The sequence below is a fragment of the Lytechinus pictus genome, chromosome 12 (genome assembly GCF_037042905.1).
Source record: "Lytechinus pictus isolate F3 Inbred chromosome 12, Lp3.0, whole genome shotgun sequence".
Taxonomy (NCBI): domain Eukaryota; kingdom Metazoa; phylum Echinodermata; class Echinoidea; order Temnopleuroida; family Toxopneustidae; genus Lytechinus; species Lytechinus pictus.
The window spans coordinates 28,344,382-28,358,942 of record NC_087256.1 but is presented as its reverse complement, the minus strand read 5'-3'; the positions used below and the strand labels follow the sequence as shown (position 1 = coordinate 28,358,942).

The 14,561-nt window shown below is 37.1% G+C and overlaps 1 protein-coding gene across 1 annotated transcript; it reads left to right on the top strand.

Annotated features, from left to right (window-relative positions):
- The first annotated feature begins 1,508 nt into the window (after positions 1 to 1,508).
- LOC129272690 (putative aminopeptidase W07G4.4) lies at positions 1,509 to 13,695 on the top strand. Its single transcript, XM_064107531.1, has 6 exons — positions 1,509 to 1,634; positions 5,545 to 5,686; positions 6,802 to 6,983; positions 7,663 to 7,771; positions 9,497 to 9,615; positions 11,028 to 13,695. Exons 1-6 carry the CDS (start codon positions 1,552 to 1,554, stop codon positions 11,215 to 11,217), a joined length of 825 nt encoding a protein of 274 aa, XP_063963601.1. The 5' UTR covers positions 1,509 to 1,551; the 3' UTR covers positions 11,218 to 13,695.
- Positions 13,696 to 14,561: the final 866 nt, after the last annotated feature.

The following is a 14,561-nucleotide window of genomic DNA, read 5'->3' as shown; positions in this document are numbered from 1 at the left end:
TGAAAAAAAAAATTGTTTTTAAAATCTATCAAAATCTATCACCCTCTCCAGAACAGCATGTACGCTTTTTGGGAGAGTACTTCTTCAAGGTTCAAGATTATATTTTGCATGATGACATATGCCTGAGATTACCTAGAATAATGATAATCACATTGAAAAAAAACAAAATGTACTGAAAAAAAAAAAAAAACAGAAAATGGATTTGGTACCAGTCAGCTAGGATGAGCTTCCCTAAACTGAAACCTTTAGTTGTTCTGCTGAACTATGTCTTGCTTCACACAAAACAAATAAAAAAGACCCAAATATGTATATACATGAATACAGTTGAGGCCAGAAGTTTACATACCCAGGATATTCGAAGAAAAGTTGACACTTGACAAATATCATAAAATTTACTGTATCTTATAAAATATGTGTGCTATCATGACGAATTTGATATCAAACAAATGAGTATGTCATGCCCCTTCATCATATTGCTTTGTCATCAGGAGCAGAAAATATTTAGGTGTAATTTTTTCAACAAAAAAAATTTCATTTGTGCTAGTTACTTCTCAACACAAACATTTCAGACAACACTTGTGGTGACACCATATCATGATAGAAAATATATCATAGATTTAACATTTACATATTTCTATGATGTGATGTTTGAAAATATGATAACAAACAATAATAGAATAGGCCTACATTTGGCACAAATATTACTTTTTTTCTTCAAAGATTTTCTTCGAAGAAAATTACACCTGAAATAAACTTCCCAGCGGTGCGGCATCTCTATCATGTGTAGATCTTAACGCCCTTTCATTTGATATATATAAAGTATATATATATATATATATATATATAGGTGTGTATTTCTGCTTATAAATCAGGAGCAAGTAGTTATAGTCAGTGATGGAATATGATCACAAAATTTTAAGGCGGCCAGATGTATGGCATATGCCGTGGGCCAAAATTTCTAAAAAGCTGAAAGCGATCGAGTGAGCAACTCATAATTTTTTGGGGTCATATCATATTCTATCGTTTTGCACTTTCCTTTTTTTTTACTTTTCTTTTTTTTTTCTTTTTTTTTTGAGGGAGGGGTCCTTGGCAGGGGCCAAGGAAGCGGGGGGGGGGGGGCTTCAGCCCCTCACTTTTTTCCAAAACCATGTACAAAAACAGAAAAGTGACCATTATGATTGTGATTTTATGCACGTCTGCCCCCCCCCCTACTTTGAAAACCGTTCGCGGCCCCTGTGTAGACCCGGGCCCCAGCCCTTGGCCCCCACCTAGCTGTAAGCCAGTAATATGGTCTTATTTCCACTGTTTTTTTTTTCTTGGAAATCAACCTTTTTTATTTCAGAATAAAACAAAGACTGGTAGGCTTTTGTGTGGCTTGATTAAATAGGGGAAGTAGGAGTTTCCCTGATTAAATCACGCCCCTGGTACGTCCGTCTTGGGATTTCGCATCACGTGCAACCAAGGCGATCGGTCAGGTGATCACGATCACTTACTCTGTAACGCCAATATTAATACGATACATACATATACGGGCTTCGGGCACTTCGGTGTATGTGTCACTTGAACAGAAAGTACGAAGTTATTACGCTGTTCGAAGTTTTCATTTACCACTCCAGCAGCAAAATGGATAAATTGTAAGTTAACACACTTCTGTATTATGGTATTTTGACCCTATTTTCAGAGAATTCTTCTGAATCACATCACGGCTCCGTTTTCCTTACTCGGGAGCGCTGCGCCTAGGCAATGCCTCCGCTAGCCGCTAGCGAACTCGGCCCGCACCCCGGGCATACCGGGTAGATCGCGTCACCGCGCCGATGCCGTGTCTCGACAAACAGAGTATCTAACGTTAGGCCAGCGAGAGGCTCATCAGAAGTTCAAGCCTTCTGTTTTGTCACAACAGCGGCCTTCAAGTTCCGGTCTTGTTTTTGCGGCGGAATATTTGCAAGAGTTGGATATGGGGGGCATGCATGGCCTTAGACCAAAAGCTTCGGTCTGTGTCAGTGTGTGATGTTGGTTGTTCAGCTCAACTTCGTTGGCTTCACTGCACTCACCAAATACAGTCTTACAGAGACCGAAGTTCTAGCGAGATCTGACCAGGGGACTCAATGGCCATATGTTTATGTACTAAGTTCGGATAAAGTGGGGAAGTGAAGACAATCACTGAAGTTGCGTGACAGCCGAGGTAAGACACTGTTTTTGTTCCTTTTGTTTAATTTGATTTTTCCCCGTTTTGGGGCAATTAATGCCAAGAGGGAATATTAATTTGCATTTCGGTCGCGTTCATTTTCAAAAGTTTGATTCATTAAAGACAAAAATTGAAGAGCCCCGAAGAGGGGATTTTGCATTGTAAGCCCCCACTCACACTAATACGAGGTTAGTATATACATTATACATGTATATACTAACCTCGTACACCGGACCGTGTTTGACCGTAGATTTCGAAGTAGTCGGCAAACATTGCTTCATTGCTGAAGTAGTATTTGCCGAAACTCCTCGCTATGCACTGGGGCTCTTTCCGGTAAGTAGCAATACATAACAAAATTATACGTACCGGTACGATTTTTAACAAATTTCATTACAAAAAGAGCAAATTTCGCTTACCTCGGCCTAGCAAGTGACTTCGTTTGTCTCTTCTACGGAAATACAAAGAAGCCCGTTGGTGGCGCTAATAAATTTCACAACCTTGATTCAGCTTTTCGGTAATTTTATAACTGTGTCTAAATTCTGTGATTGCGCAATTCTTATGATTAATTTACTAATTATGGGCACCAATAAATAAAATACCTTCAAAAACATAATTCAAGATTACTATTGGCGATGATAACATTTTTGTTGCAATTAATTTAAAACGATGACTAGTAAAAATTTTTTTTTTTTAAATACACATGCCTGGAACGAAACCAGCAGTACAAGCAGTATTAACGAACGTCACAGTATACCAAAGTCTATACAATGAAAAGATTGGACACTTCACAGACTTTGCGTAATGCCTTGCATCGATTTGCGTGTAAAATAGTGTAGGTTCCTAATCTTTCCCTTGTGTCTTTGATATGAATATAAATCGCGCGCCCTCTTTAGGCGAAAATTGATATCTACGCTGACCAATTTTTATCTCTGTGAAATCTTCACTAAAGATCAAGAAAATATACATATTTTTAAAAAGAGACTTCAAGGAGAAGTCACGGAAGGATCTAAATGATTCGGTAAGTGTCATAGCAGAATGTGAAATACTAGATTATGGGTGATATTTTATGTGGGCAAAAGCCCACTATCTTTTTGACTTGTCGTGTGTGTCGCCTGCATATGACTGATATTCCTTCGCACGCGAGATGATATGAACCCATGGGTGGTAAGCCCCCTAATGGTGGCTGCACAATAGAGAGCCGTCTGTGTAAGAGGAAAATTTTTTAAAAATTTAAAAATTACAAAAATTTCCTCGAAACAGACAGCTGCTAGCTTCCATTCACGAGTGGATACCATGCGCGACCATGGGGTCTCGAAAAGCACCCTAAACACGTAATTTCCATATTCTGAAAATGCGCCCCTTAACAAGTATTGGCGTGTGAAACCCTACCTTTAACAAGTATTGGTAAAAAAACGATACTCTTGGCAAATGTTCCCTGAAATGAACCCCTAAACAAGTACACGAATCTTTTATTGTTACGGGTCCTTCGGTCAACGGCTTTACCTTATTTGGTTTAGTATGACCCCACCTTCTACACCTCGCGCAAATTGGACTCTAAACACGAAGTGTTGGGGCAAAAAGGACATCCTTTATAAAACATTTTAATTTTGTTTTATCATCCCCGCGAATTCGACCCTAAACACGTAATTTTCCTAGCGAAATAGATACCCTTTTTTCATTATTTTTGTGTTGTTGACACCCTTATCACGTTACGTACGTAACGTGCCCTATCGTGAAAAAGACATCCTTTTTACGTGTTTTTTTGGTCGCGCATGATATCCACTCGTCAATGGAAGTGACCCCCCGGACTAGTATGGCCTCAGAAAGACAGAATGCAGCTTGAATTTTGGGAAAGAATTCCATCTGCACCACCCACCAAAAATAAATAACAGATTGTTGAGTTTCCGGTTCATTCACTTAAGATTTTTCTATCATTTTTTACTGTTACTTACCTTAGTTGGGACTTGAACTCACCTGGTTTATCTGCAATCAAGACCTCTTCCCGCTACGCTTGCGAGAAGCGCTTATACCGGAAGGGGTATTTTAACGATTATCAGCCGATAGTTTGACTAGTCTAGACTCACAGACCCTTTACTGATTAAATAAACCGATATTTATGGATAATTACACGCACTAGATCCTGCTTGAAATTTGACAGAATAAACTATAAAGCCATATTTTGGTATGTATTTCCACTCCCCCATCATATATGTTTAGGTCTAGATATAATTATTCTGAACCTTATCCATGTTTTTATTTTCAATTTTAGTGATGGTGCATATGGAACTCTTACCGAATTTTAAAATAGGCCTATCTTATTCTTAAATTAAATTTAAGATTCTAACCATCCCATTCTAATAATTCACAGTGCAGTGCCGGCCACCAGTCTAAATATCAAACAGATCGATGTAAGCATGGTAAGTTAAATCCGTTTGTTATTTAACGTTAGACTGAATTCACATGAAATGATGTGGCCATCGTAATCATCATGTTAGAAGGTGAGGGAATAACCGCATGGACGGTGTAGCCTAATGTGGACGGTGGCACTGGCAGACTGTTGACTGTTAGTGAGTCAAGTCAAGATTGAGAACATAAAGTGACATTGAGACAGCTGAAATCTCTCTGTTTGAACTTTGGAGGAGTTTTTACACATTAAAAAAAACTCTTCTCCTCGTACTTGTATGATCTATGGAGGAGCCTGTATTGTAGCCAGACATTGATTGATCAGTGGAACGACCAATGTGCAATGCCAACAGAGACTGAAGTTTTTTTGGTCCATGTGAAATGAGCTAACTGTTAGATCGATCTAGGGCTATTTGTAAGCATTTGACAAAAAAACATTGCTTGGATTCATGAAAGAAATTATAAATGATTGAAGTCCATGTAAATCTAAACCTTTTTTGAGATGAAGTTTTTCGAAGTAGTTTTAGTATGGTTAATTTTATTTCTTATTCTGCTTAAGTGATCACTCCCATGTGGGGCAATAAGGCACCCTCCAGGCAAAACCTTGAATGAAAAAGAAGACTAGAGATCGCATCAGACATGTGAACTATTTATCAATGATACAGTATGCAACTTTTTTCTTTCTTTCAGAATACCATGAAGTGAATGTGACTGGGACTAATATCAATGATTGATATGTGACTTTTTCTTTCTTTCAGAATACCATGAAGTGAATGTGACTGAGACTATTATCAATGATACATGTGACTTTTTTCGTTCTTTCACAATACCATGAAGTGAATGTGACCGAGACTATTATCAATGATACATGTGACTTTTTCTTTCTTTCAGATTACCATGAAGTGAATGTGACTGAGACTATTATCAATGATATGCAACTTTTTTCTTTCTTTCAGAATGTTACCTTGTGAAGTGAATGTGACTGGGACTATTCAACCAGATGCTGATATAGATGGCTGCATCTTGGTAACTGAGAGTATTGATGTCATACCTAATGCCCTACAGGAGATGAAGGATGCCATTGCCAAGCAGAAGACGGTAGGTCATGATACCTTTAATATCCAATGGGGTATCATATTGCACAAGAATTATAAAATCTCTTGAGTTAAAGCACATTGTTTATGCAATGCACCTGTAGTAAAGCCACTAACATTGCATTGGTGTGAGCAGATAGACAACCTTAAGCTATTTCCTGGCTCAGTGATTTGATTTGTGCTATCTTTGTTCGTAAATTTATGAGTTATTTGTTTCACAAAGATTTGTATGTAATTTCTTACTGGCGTAATAGTTCAGTCGGTAGAACAGGGGTTTTGGACTTCGGTGACCCGGATTAGATTCCCACTTGGTGCGCTAGTGCCTTTTGGTAAGGCGTTATCCTCATTGCCAGGTCCCTCGGAGAGGACCATAGGATGTCAGTCCTCTGGTTGCTCACTGAACATCCTGTGCGAATTTCAGGTCACATGATCAGGGGTCATATAAGGTCAACAAACTTTGGCCAAGTTGGGTTTTTTTTTTTAATTACCGTTATAACTTTGTAAATTTATGGATCTTATTCATGAAACCTGGACATAAGAGTAATCAAGTATCACTGAACATCCTGTGCGAGTTTCAGGTCACATGACCAAGGTCAAAGGTCATTTGAGGTCAATAGATTTTGGCCATGTTTGGGGTATTTGTTGAATTACCATCATAACTCTGTAAGTGTATTGGTCTAGTTCATAAAACTTGACAATAAGAGTAATCAAGTATCACTGAACATCCTGTGCAAGTTTCAAGTCACATGACCAAAGTCAAAGGTCATTTAAGGTCATTGAACTTTAGCCATTTTGGAGATAGATTGCTGTCATAACTTTCAAAGTTTATTATATTTCATAAAATGTGGATATAGGGGTAATCAAGTATCACTGACAAGTCTAAAGTCGCATGATTAATTGATCAAGGTCAAATGTCATTTATTGTCAATGAATGTAGTATTGCATCATTATATGAATGGTGTTTTTTGTGAATAATTATTTTGTATTAGTTTTCAAAACTGTCAGCACTGCTGCTATATTGAAATGCTTGATGCAGGTGAGACTGCCAGAGGCGCTTCACTTGTTGTATTTTTGAGGTTACCTAATAGCTTTCCATTTCTGTTTGTGTGTCTCTTTTAGTTCGATGCTGCGGTAGGGAAGGAGGTGACATTCATAGCTGTACCCACTGCATCACCAGGAGACAGTAAAGTGGTCTTCTCACCAGGATACAGTAAAGTGGTCTTCTCACCCACTGGTCCTACCAATAGGGATTATGATGATCATAGGAACTTTGCCGATGCCGCAGGAGCAGGAATTAAAAGGTTTGACCAACTTTGAAGAAATAAAACAATGTTTGATTCTTGATCTTACTTTTTGAAGAAAAAAAGAGGATAAGGGATCTTTCTTTTTATCTCCCCCCCCCAAAAAAAAAAAAAAAAAAAATATATCATACTATTCTTTTGATGATAGTGTCCATGATGGATTTTCAAAATAGATGATCTGCTGGGCACTGCATGATGCTGTTGAAGTAGTCTTTATTTCCAGTCTTTTTAAGTGTGGTACAATATTACAATCTTTACACATTCAATATTCAATGATTGGAAACATGAAAATTTGTCAAAATTTTGTCTTTATAGAATTTTTATGATTGCAGCTGCCAAATGTCTTCAGCAGGGATGAAAAACTAATAATTTTAGCTTGGCCTTAGATTTTTTTTCATGGATGTGAAATAATCTCTCTTGTATGTTAAAAGTTTGATATTCATAATGCAGGATTCAAATTCATATTTTACATTCTCACTTGTCAATTACCGTACAAACAATTTGCTCTGCTTTTAATGCATGTTTGATGATAGTTTAATTTAACGACTTTTGGGGGATGCATGGGGCTGATTTTGACATAATGTTAAGTTTAGGCCTGAAGAATATTTGAAGACTTTTGGTTATATGATGTTTTGCTTTTGTGTTGTAATGATCTAAATCTTAATCTTGTTCTTGGCAGAGCGATAGTTGCTGGGATGAGAAAGCCTCTACTGATTGTATGTCCAAGCCCAGACTATCCTAACGCTATGCTGGCAGCAGCACTGGGGGCGCTTCATGCTGCATATGTGGTGAGTTAACATCTCTCTAGCTATCTGCCTTATCATGTGGTGGCGGCGGTGGTGGTAGGGGCGTACAGGTGTATATACATGTAGGATTTACCTGGGGGGGGGAGATGCCCACATTAAAGGGGAAGTTCACCCTGACAAAAAGTTTGTTGCTAAAATAGCAGAAAAAATAATAAAAAATATTGCCGAAGGTTTGAGAAAAATTCATAGAAGAATTAAAAAGTTATTAGAATTTTGATTATTTGATTTGTGACGTCATATGCGAGTAGCATTCCTACATAGCGTATGGTAAAAAAATTAATGAAATCTCATTTTCTCCGAAAAATGAAAATTGTTTTTACTGTAGTTTTCGTATATCAATATACAAATCATTTCACACTTGATCATGAATAGAAACAAAATTAAGTCTTCAGGAACCATACAAAATTTGAAATTCATGCATTTTATATTACATAACATATGGGGCAGCTGCTCGTTTATGAAGTCACAAATCCAAAACTTTGAATTCTAATAACTTTCTTAATCTTTAACGGATTTTCCTCAAACCTTCGACAATATTTTTTATTATTTTTTCTGCTATTTTTACAACAAAATTTTCTTCAGGGTGAACTTCCCCTTTAAAAAAAGAGCATTAATCACAGATAGCCTTGTTTACTAATCCAATGAAAGCTTAACAATTATTCAATTCAATTTCAATTCAATTCATTTTATTTCCACAATTCAATAAAAATTACATCAAAATTGCACAAAGTGATTCAAAGAACAATGAATAATACAATACATAGACTTACTTGGTACAAAAACAAAAGGATAAACAAAGTACGGAACATTAACAGAATATTAAAAAGTGGAGGAACAAACAAAGGCCGGGGGCCTATCAAGGGCTTGTCCCCAACATATAAAGATAACATATGACTGATCATAAACAAACAAGCAAATACAAAAAAAAAACATAAAGCAATAAAGTTATTCAAAAATTAAAAATAGAAATAAAATCAGGGAGTATAAGAATTAATTAGATTATTTATATACATCTTCTTAAACCTAGACAATGTAGGGCAACTCTTCATATCAGGATCTAAACAGTTCCATAGCTTTGGACCAATGAAAATGATTGTGGACCGAGAAAACTCATATTTTAATTTAGGGACACGGATATGATTTGACTGCCTGGTTGTGTAAGGAACAGTTAAATTATTCTCATGAAAACAGTCATTTAAAAATTTAGGTAGTATATTGTGTAAATAAGAAAACATAAAGATTGTAACTTGTAATTTATGAATATCCTGAATTTTCAGTTGTCTGAATTTGAAAAATAAAGGACTGGTATGTGAAAAGGAATTTAATGAAAGTTAAGAAAGTATGGGAGGGGGGAATTTGTTAGACATTCCAGGAAATTTATTTCATTTCAAAGTGAAAAGTATTTGAAATATGATGATAATAATAATAATATTAGTATTGATACTAGGCATTTGTATTCACCATTTATCTAGATAGACTTGTATAATCAATTTGAGGTGCACCATTTATTATTACTCTGGCTTTAGCCTGCACTGCCATTTCCAGTCCTCAGTGCATTAAAGAAAATATGTGCTGTACCATATTGTAGCAAATAAGTACAGTTCATTTTCTTTTTTTGGGGTGGGGGGGGGGGGGGTGGGGACTCTGGCTCCTTCCTTATTGGTGTCCCATGCCTATGTCCATGTACCATGTTATTTTTTGTTCTAGCCTTTTGAGATTCGTGAAGATGTTCCATCGAGGAGAAACAAGCTGTCTTCTTTGACCATCTACTCCGATGGTGCGTCGAGTGACCTCGCCAGATATATCCATGGAATCGAAAGTGGAAGGTAATTATTTCTTCTTTAACCCTTAGAGGTATACATCTTTCTTGAGATTCAGATTGATCCGCCTTTCTTCCTCAAATTGGCAACATTAATATCTATTAATATTCATACTTTGAAAATATTGATATGAATATAGCAGTTTAGTGAAGAATTACCAATATGCATGTTTAAACAGTAATTTTGTTTTTAATTGCATTGCCAATTTTGACTGTGTAAAAATTAGCACAAACAGCTTTTTTCTATGAACGGCACCGCATAATGCAAAAGAAAATGGTACCAAAATGTTCAGTACATTTTTCCTTTTCTTATCATATTCCATGTACGATATTATCATTCATTTTATAAACTACAAAATTGTCCATTCCAGGCCATTAATTTTTCCTAGCCCTTTTTGTTCATTCTCTAATCTTCAAATTGGCGGCATTCATTATTTCTTCCATTTCTGCGGTTTTCTTTCATACATCATCTGAAATAAAGATTAATATATAATAATAGTGATAATAACTCTTATTTACCCAGGGTAGCCACTCTCAGCTGTAAGCTGTTCTTCCTGCAGGCCCTGCATAACATAATATATTATTACCCTTCTCCAGTCTAAGGCCCAATTAGACTTTGGTATGGCTCGGCCGGGGATCGAACCCATGACCTCCCCATCTATGAGGCAGGCGCTCTACCACTGAGCCACCATGTCCAGTTGATTGATCATATGTTTCTCTATGGCATTGTCAGTGGATTTGAGGAATTGTTTTCTCTTCTCCTCTCCATCTCTCCTCTCCACCCCTCTCTTCCCCCTCCCCTCCATCCCTCACCCCCACCCATCTCCCCCTATCATCCATCTCTACTCCGCCTTTCATCCCTCTCTTCTCCCCCTCCATCCCTCTCTTCTCCCCCTCCATCCCTCTCTTCTCCCCCTCCATCCCTCTCTTCTCCCCCTCCATCCCTCTCTTCTCCCCCTCCATCCCTCTCTTCTCCCCCTCCATCCCTCTCTTCTCCCCCTCCATCCCTCTCTTCTCCCCCCCCCTCCATCCCTCTCTTCTCCCCCTCCATCCCTCTCTTCTCCCCCCTCCATCCCTCTCTTCTCCCCCCTCCATCCCTCTCTTCTCCCCCTCCATCCCTCTCTTCTCCCTCCCTCCATCCCTTTCTCCCCCACCCCCCTCCATCCCTCTCTTCCCCTCTCCCTCCATCCCTCTCTTCTCCCCCCTCCATCCCTCTCTTCTCCCCCCTCCATCCCTCTCTTCCCCCTCCCCTCCATCCCCCTCCATCCCTCTCCCCCATCCATCTCTACTCCCCCTTCCATCCCCCTTCTCCCTCCCTCCATCCCTCTCTCCCCCACCCCTTCATCCCTCTCCCCCCCCCTCCATCCCTCTCCTTTTTTTCCCCCACTCACCCCTCTATCATTCTCTTCTTGTCATCAGGCTTGTTGCTAGGGATATTGGAGGATCAGATCCTGAGAGGATGGCGGCCCCTAAGGTTGCTGCATACATGGAAAAGCTCTTTGCTGGATCACCATTTATCAAGGTAAATATCTCAATATCACACCACAAATTATCATGCAGTTGCATCAAACAATCTTTACATGAACAAAATATTCAAAATCAATGTTGAGTGTCAGTAAATCATTGTAAATGTATCTATCTGATCTGATACATAAAACTTATGCTATTAAATCATGAAATCTAGGCTGAAAAAATTACCACGCTGAGCATTACTAACACAGAAAAGCATATGTGGGACAATGTATTTCTATTGCTTTGAACAAAATCATACACCTGGCTGGCATACCATGCTTATTTTTTGTCAATTTCTGGGCAATTACATATTTCTGCCATAATAACTATGCAATTTTTTATAGTTATTTATACCTACAAAACTAATGATAAATTTATTGAATTTCTGTATGGACCAATTTTTAGATCTCTACAACAGCTGGAATTCATGTTTAAGGCACTTGATTCAACACACTATGTATACATATGTATCAAGTATTATGAGTAATAATCTTTTTTAATCCAAGAATCCTAAATGTATTTGATTTAATCAATACATGCAATGCTTTCAGTACATTGATCCCCTAGGATGGTGTCTTGAAATCAGAAAGATTTTTTTAAACAATCCATTAAAGTCGAATAACATGTTTTAGTGGAGTTTTAAAAGGTTTCAAGGTTCATAATTGCACATGATAAAAAAGAGTCTATTTACAAACAGGGCTTCTGAAGTGATGATTATTCCTTGAAATGGTATTAAAAATCATGATAAGAGTCAATTAATGGTTCAGAATGAGATCAATAGTCTCACAATCTGTTTTTTATCATTTTTTCACAATTTGATGACTATGATTTATTACCAGTCTCCTGAAGAGGTGTAATGTTATGATATTATTTGTGTAATCTATAAAATGTTATTAAAGAGGTCAATGATCAATTTCTTAAATGTTGCTAATTTATTGACACTAAAGCTATCTTTTCTTATGTTTGCTCAAGTTTAAGGTTAAAGAAAGTACGTTGCAACACACAATTATTTAATGAGAAAGTCTTTAAAATGAAGGTTAATTGTCATCATATTATCATAGATCTAGGTCTGGTACATTGAAATAATTTAACTTTGTAAAATCATGAAATCTAAATTGAAAACTGATAATTCTGATTATCACCAACACAAAAAGGTGTATTTGGGACTGTGTATTACTTGGGAAAAATACCAGACATTTTATTGAGTTCTGTGCTTATTTTGCTAATTTCTCAGCAATTACCCATTTTCCAGAGCCATTTCAGGTGCAGATCCAGGGGGGGGGGGCTGAAGATGCACTAGCCCCCCGTAGGATTTAAAAAAAAGACAAATTGACCTTAAATATAGGCGAAAACTTTTTTTTTTGGGGGGGGGGGCTTGTTAGTTTTTTTGAGCTCCCCTTTTTAAACAAAAAATTCTGTAGTACCTTGTAAAATATCAACTCTGGGTCCGCTCCTGCATTTGGCCCATACATACAATCAATTTGGTGGCCATTTTATTGGATTCTTTTTTAACACATTTTGAGATCGTTATCACATTTATCTTTCGTTATATTGGTATATAGCTTGGCATTCTGGTTTCATGAGTAATTTTACTATCATGATTTTTGATATCTCTTCTCTGAACTGGTACATAAAATCATCATCAAACAAATTTATAACTGATACAGACTGATGTAAGGACTACATGTACCTCCCTCTCACAATTGAAAGCCAAAATACAGTGTAAGTACAAAATCAAGAACAAACAAATGCTGTTCTTGTTTTAGGCTAGTGAGTTGCAAGAACAGTGCTACTTGAAAGTTCTGATTAGACTAGGTGCATAAGAGGAGCAAAATTAATTCATCACGATGATACACAAATGAGAGGCAATTTAAAAGAAATAGGCTGAACCTACTATGTTAAGTCCTTAGACAATTTGAATACATCAAAAAATACATTGGGGGGGGGGGTGTTTCACAAAGATATAAGTATGATTTAGAGTCACACTTAAAGGAGAATGAAACCCTTGAAACCAGCTGAATCCATATCAAAGAGAAAAATCAAAGAAACATATTGTTGACAGTTTGAGGAAGATTGAATGAATAATAAGAAAGTTATGAGCATTTGAATATTGAGATCACTAATGCCATGTAGATCCTCCCATTGGCAATGCGACCAAGATCTGTGATGTCACACACGTACAACTCCCTCATTGCTTTAGTACTTATTTCACTTATTTTCTCACTTTTATAGAATCTATCACAAGGTGAGGTATTCTCTTTATGAGAGGACAAGTACAGAGGTTTCACAACATTATATCATTGATGAATCGTTTGTCATATGATTAGAATGAGCAAAAAGAGATGTTTTGGGGTATATTTTCAGTGTCCAAAAGGGGAGAGTTGTTCATCTGTGATATCATAGATCTTGCTTGCGTTGCCAATTGGAGGATCTCCATAGCATTAGTGATCTCGACATTCAAATGCTCATAACTCTTCTATTGCTAGTCCTATTTTACTCAAACTTTTGTTGATCTTATTCTTTGATTTTTCTGCTTTCACAAAAGCTAACTTGCTCCAAGAGTTTCATTCTCCTTTAAATGCCAACACGGTCATGATATGCAACACGCAATCATATTGATCAATGCCCTGGTTCTGCTAATCGTAATCGTGCACTGAACACACTTCAGGTTTGTGCGTTCAGTTCCATATATAAAATCGTTCAAAGTTTCATCCTCCAGCAGACCATAGATTAATTGTTAAAATTGTTAAAGGAGAATGAAACCCTTGAAACCAGCTGAATCCATATCAAAGAGAAAAATCAAAGAAACATATTGTTGAAAGTTTGAGGAAGATTGAATGAATAATAAGAAAGTTATGAGCATTTGAATATTGAGATCACTAATGCCATGTAGATCCTCCTATTGGCAATGCGACCAAGATCTGTGATGTCACACACGTACAACTCCCTCATTACTTTAGTACTTATTTCACTTATATTCTCACTTTTATATAGTCTATCACAAGATGAGGTGTTCTCTTTATGAGAGGACAAGTACAGAGGTTTCACAACATTATATCATTGATGAATCGTTTGTCATATGATTAGAATGAGCAAAAAGAGATGTTTTGTGGTATATTTTCAGTGTCCATAAGGGGAGAGTTGTTCATCTGTGACATCATAGATCTTGGTCGCATTGCCAATGGGAGGATCTCCATAGCATTAGTGATCTCGACATTCAAATGCTCATAACTCTTCTATTGCTAGTCCTATTTTACTCTTTTGTTGATCTTATTCTTTGATTTTTCTGCTTTTAGAAAAGCTAACTTGCTCCAAGAGTTTCATTCTCCTTTAATAAACTTTTACAGTTTGAAATGATGCACAGATTGGAATTATACCGAGATCCAGTAGAAATTATGACTGAACTGTCAGATTATCTGGTAAACATACATGTACGTTTAA

Excerpts from the sequence above, each read along its gene's own strand:
- LOC129272690 (XM_064107531.1), top strand. The coding sequence starts at position 1,552 with ATGTGTCACTTGAACAGAAAGTACGAAGTTATTACGCTGTTCGAAGTT. Across the intron at positions 7,772-9,496 it reads CGCTTCATGCTGCATATGTG|CCTTTTGAGATTCGTGAAGA; the intron begins GTGAGTTAACAT and ends TTTTTGTTCTAG. Across the intron at positions 9,616-11,027 it reads CATGGAATCGAAAGTGGAAG|GCTTGTTGCTAGGGATATTG; the intron begins GTAATTATTTCT and ends TCTTGTCATCAG.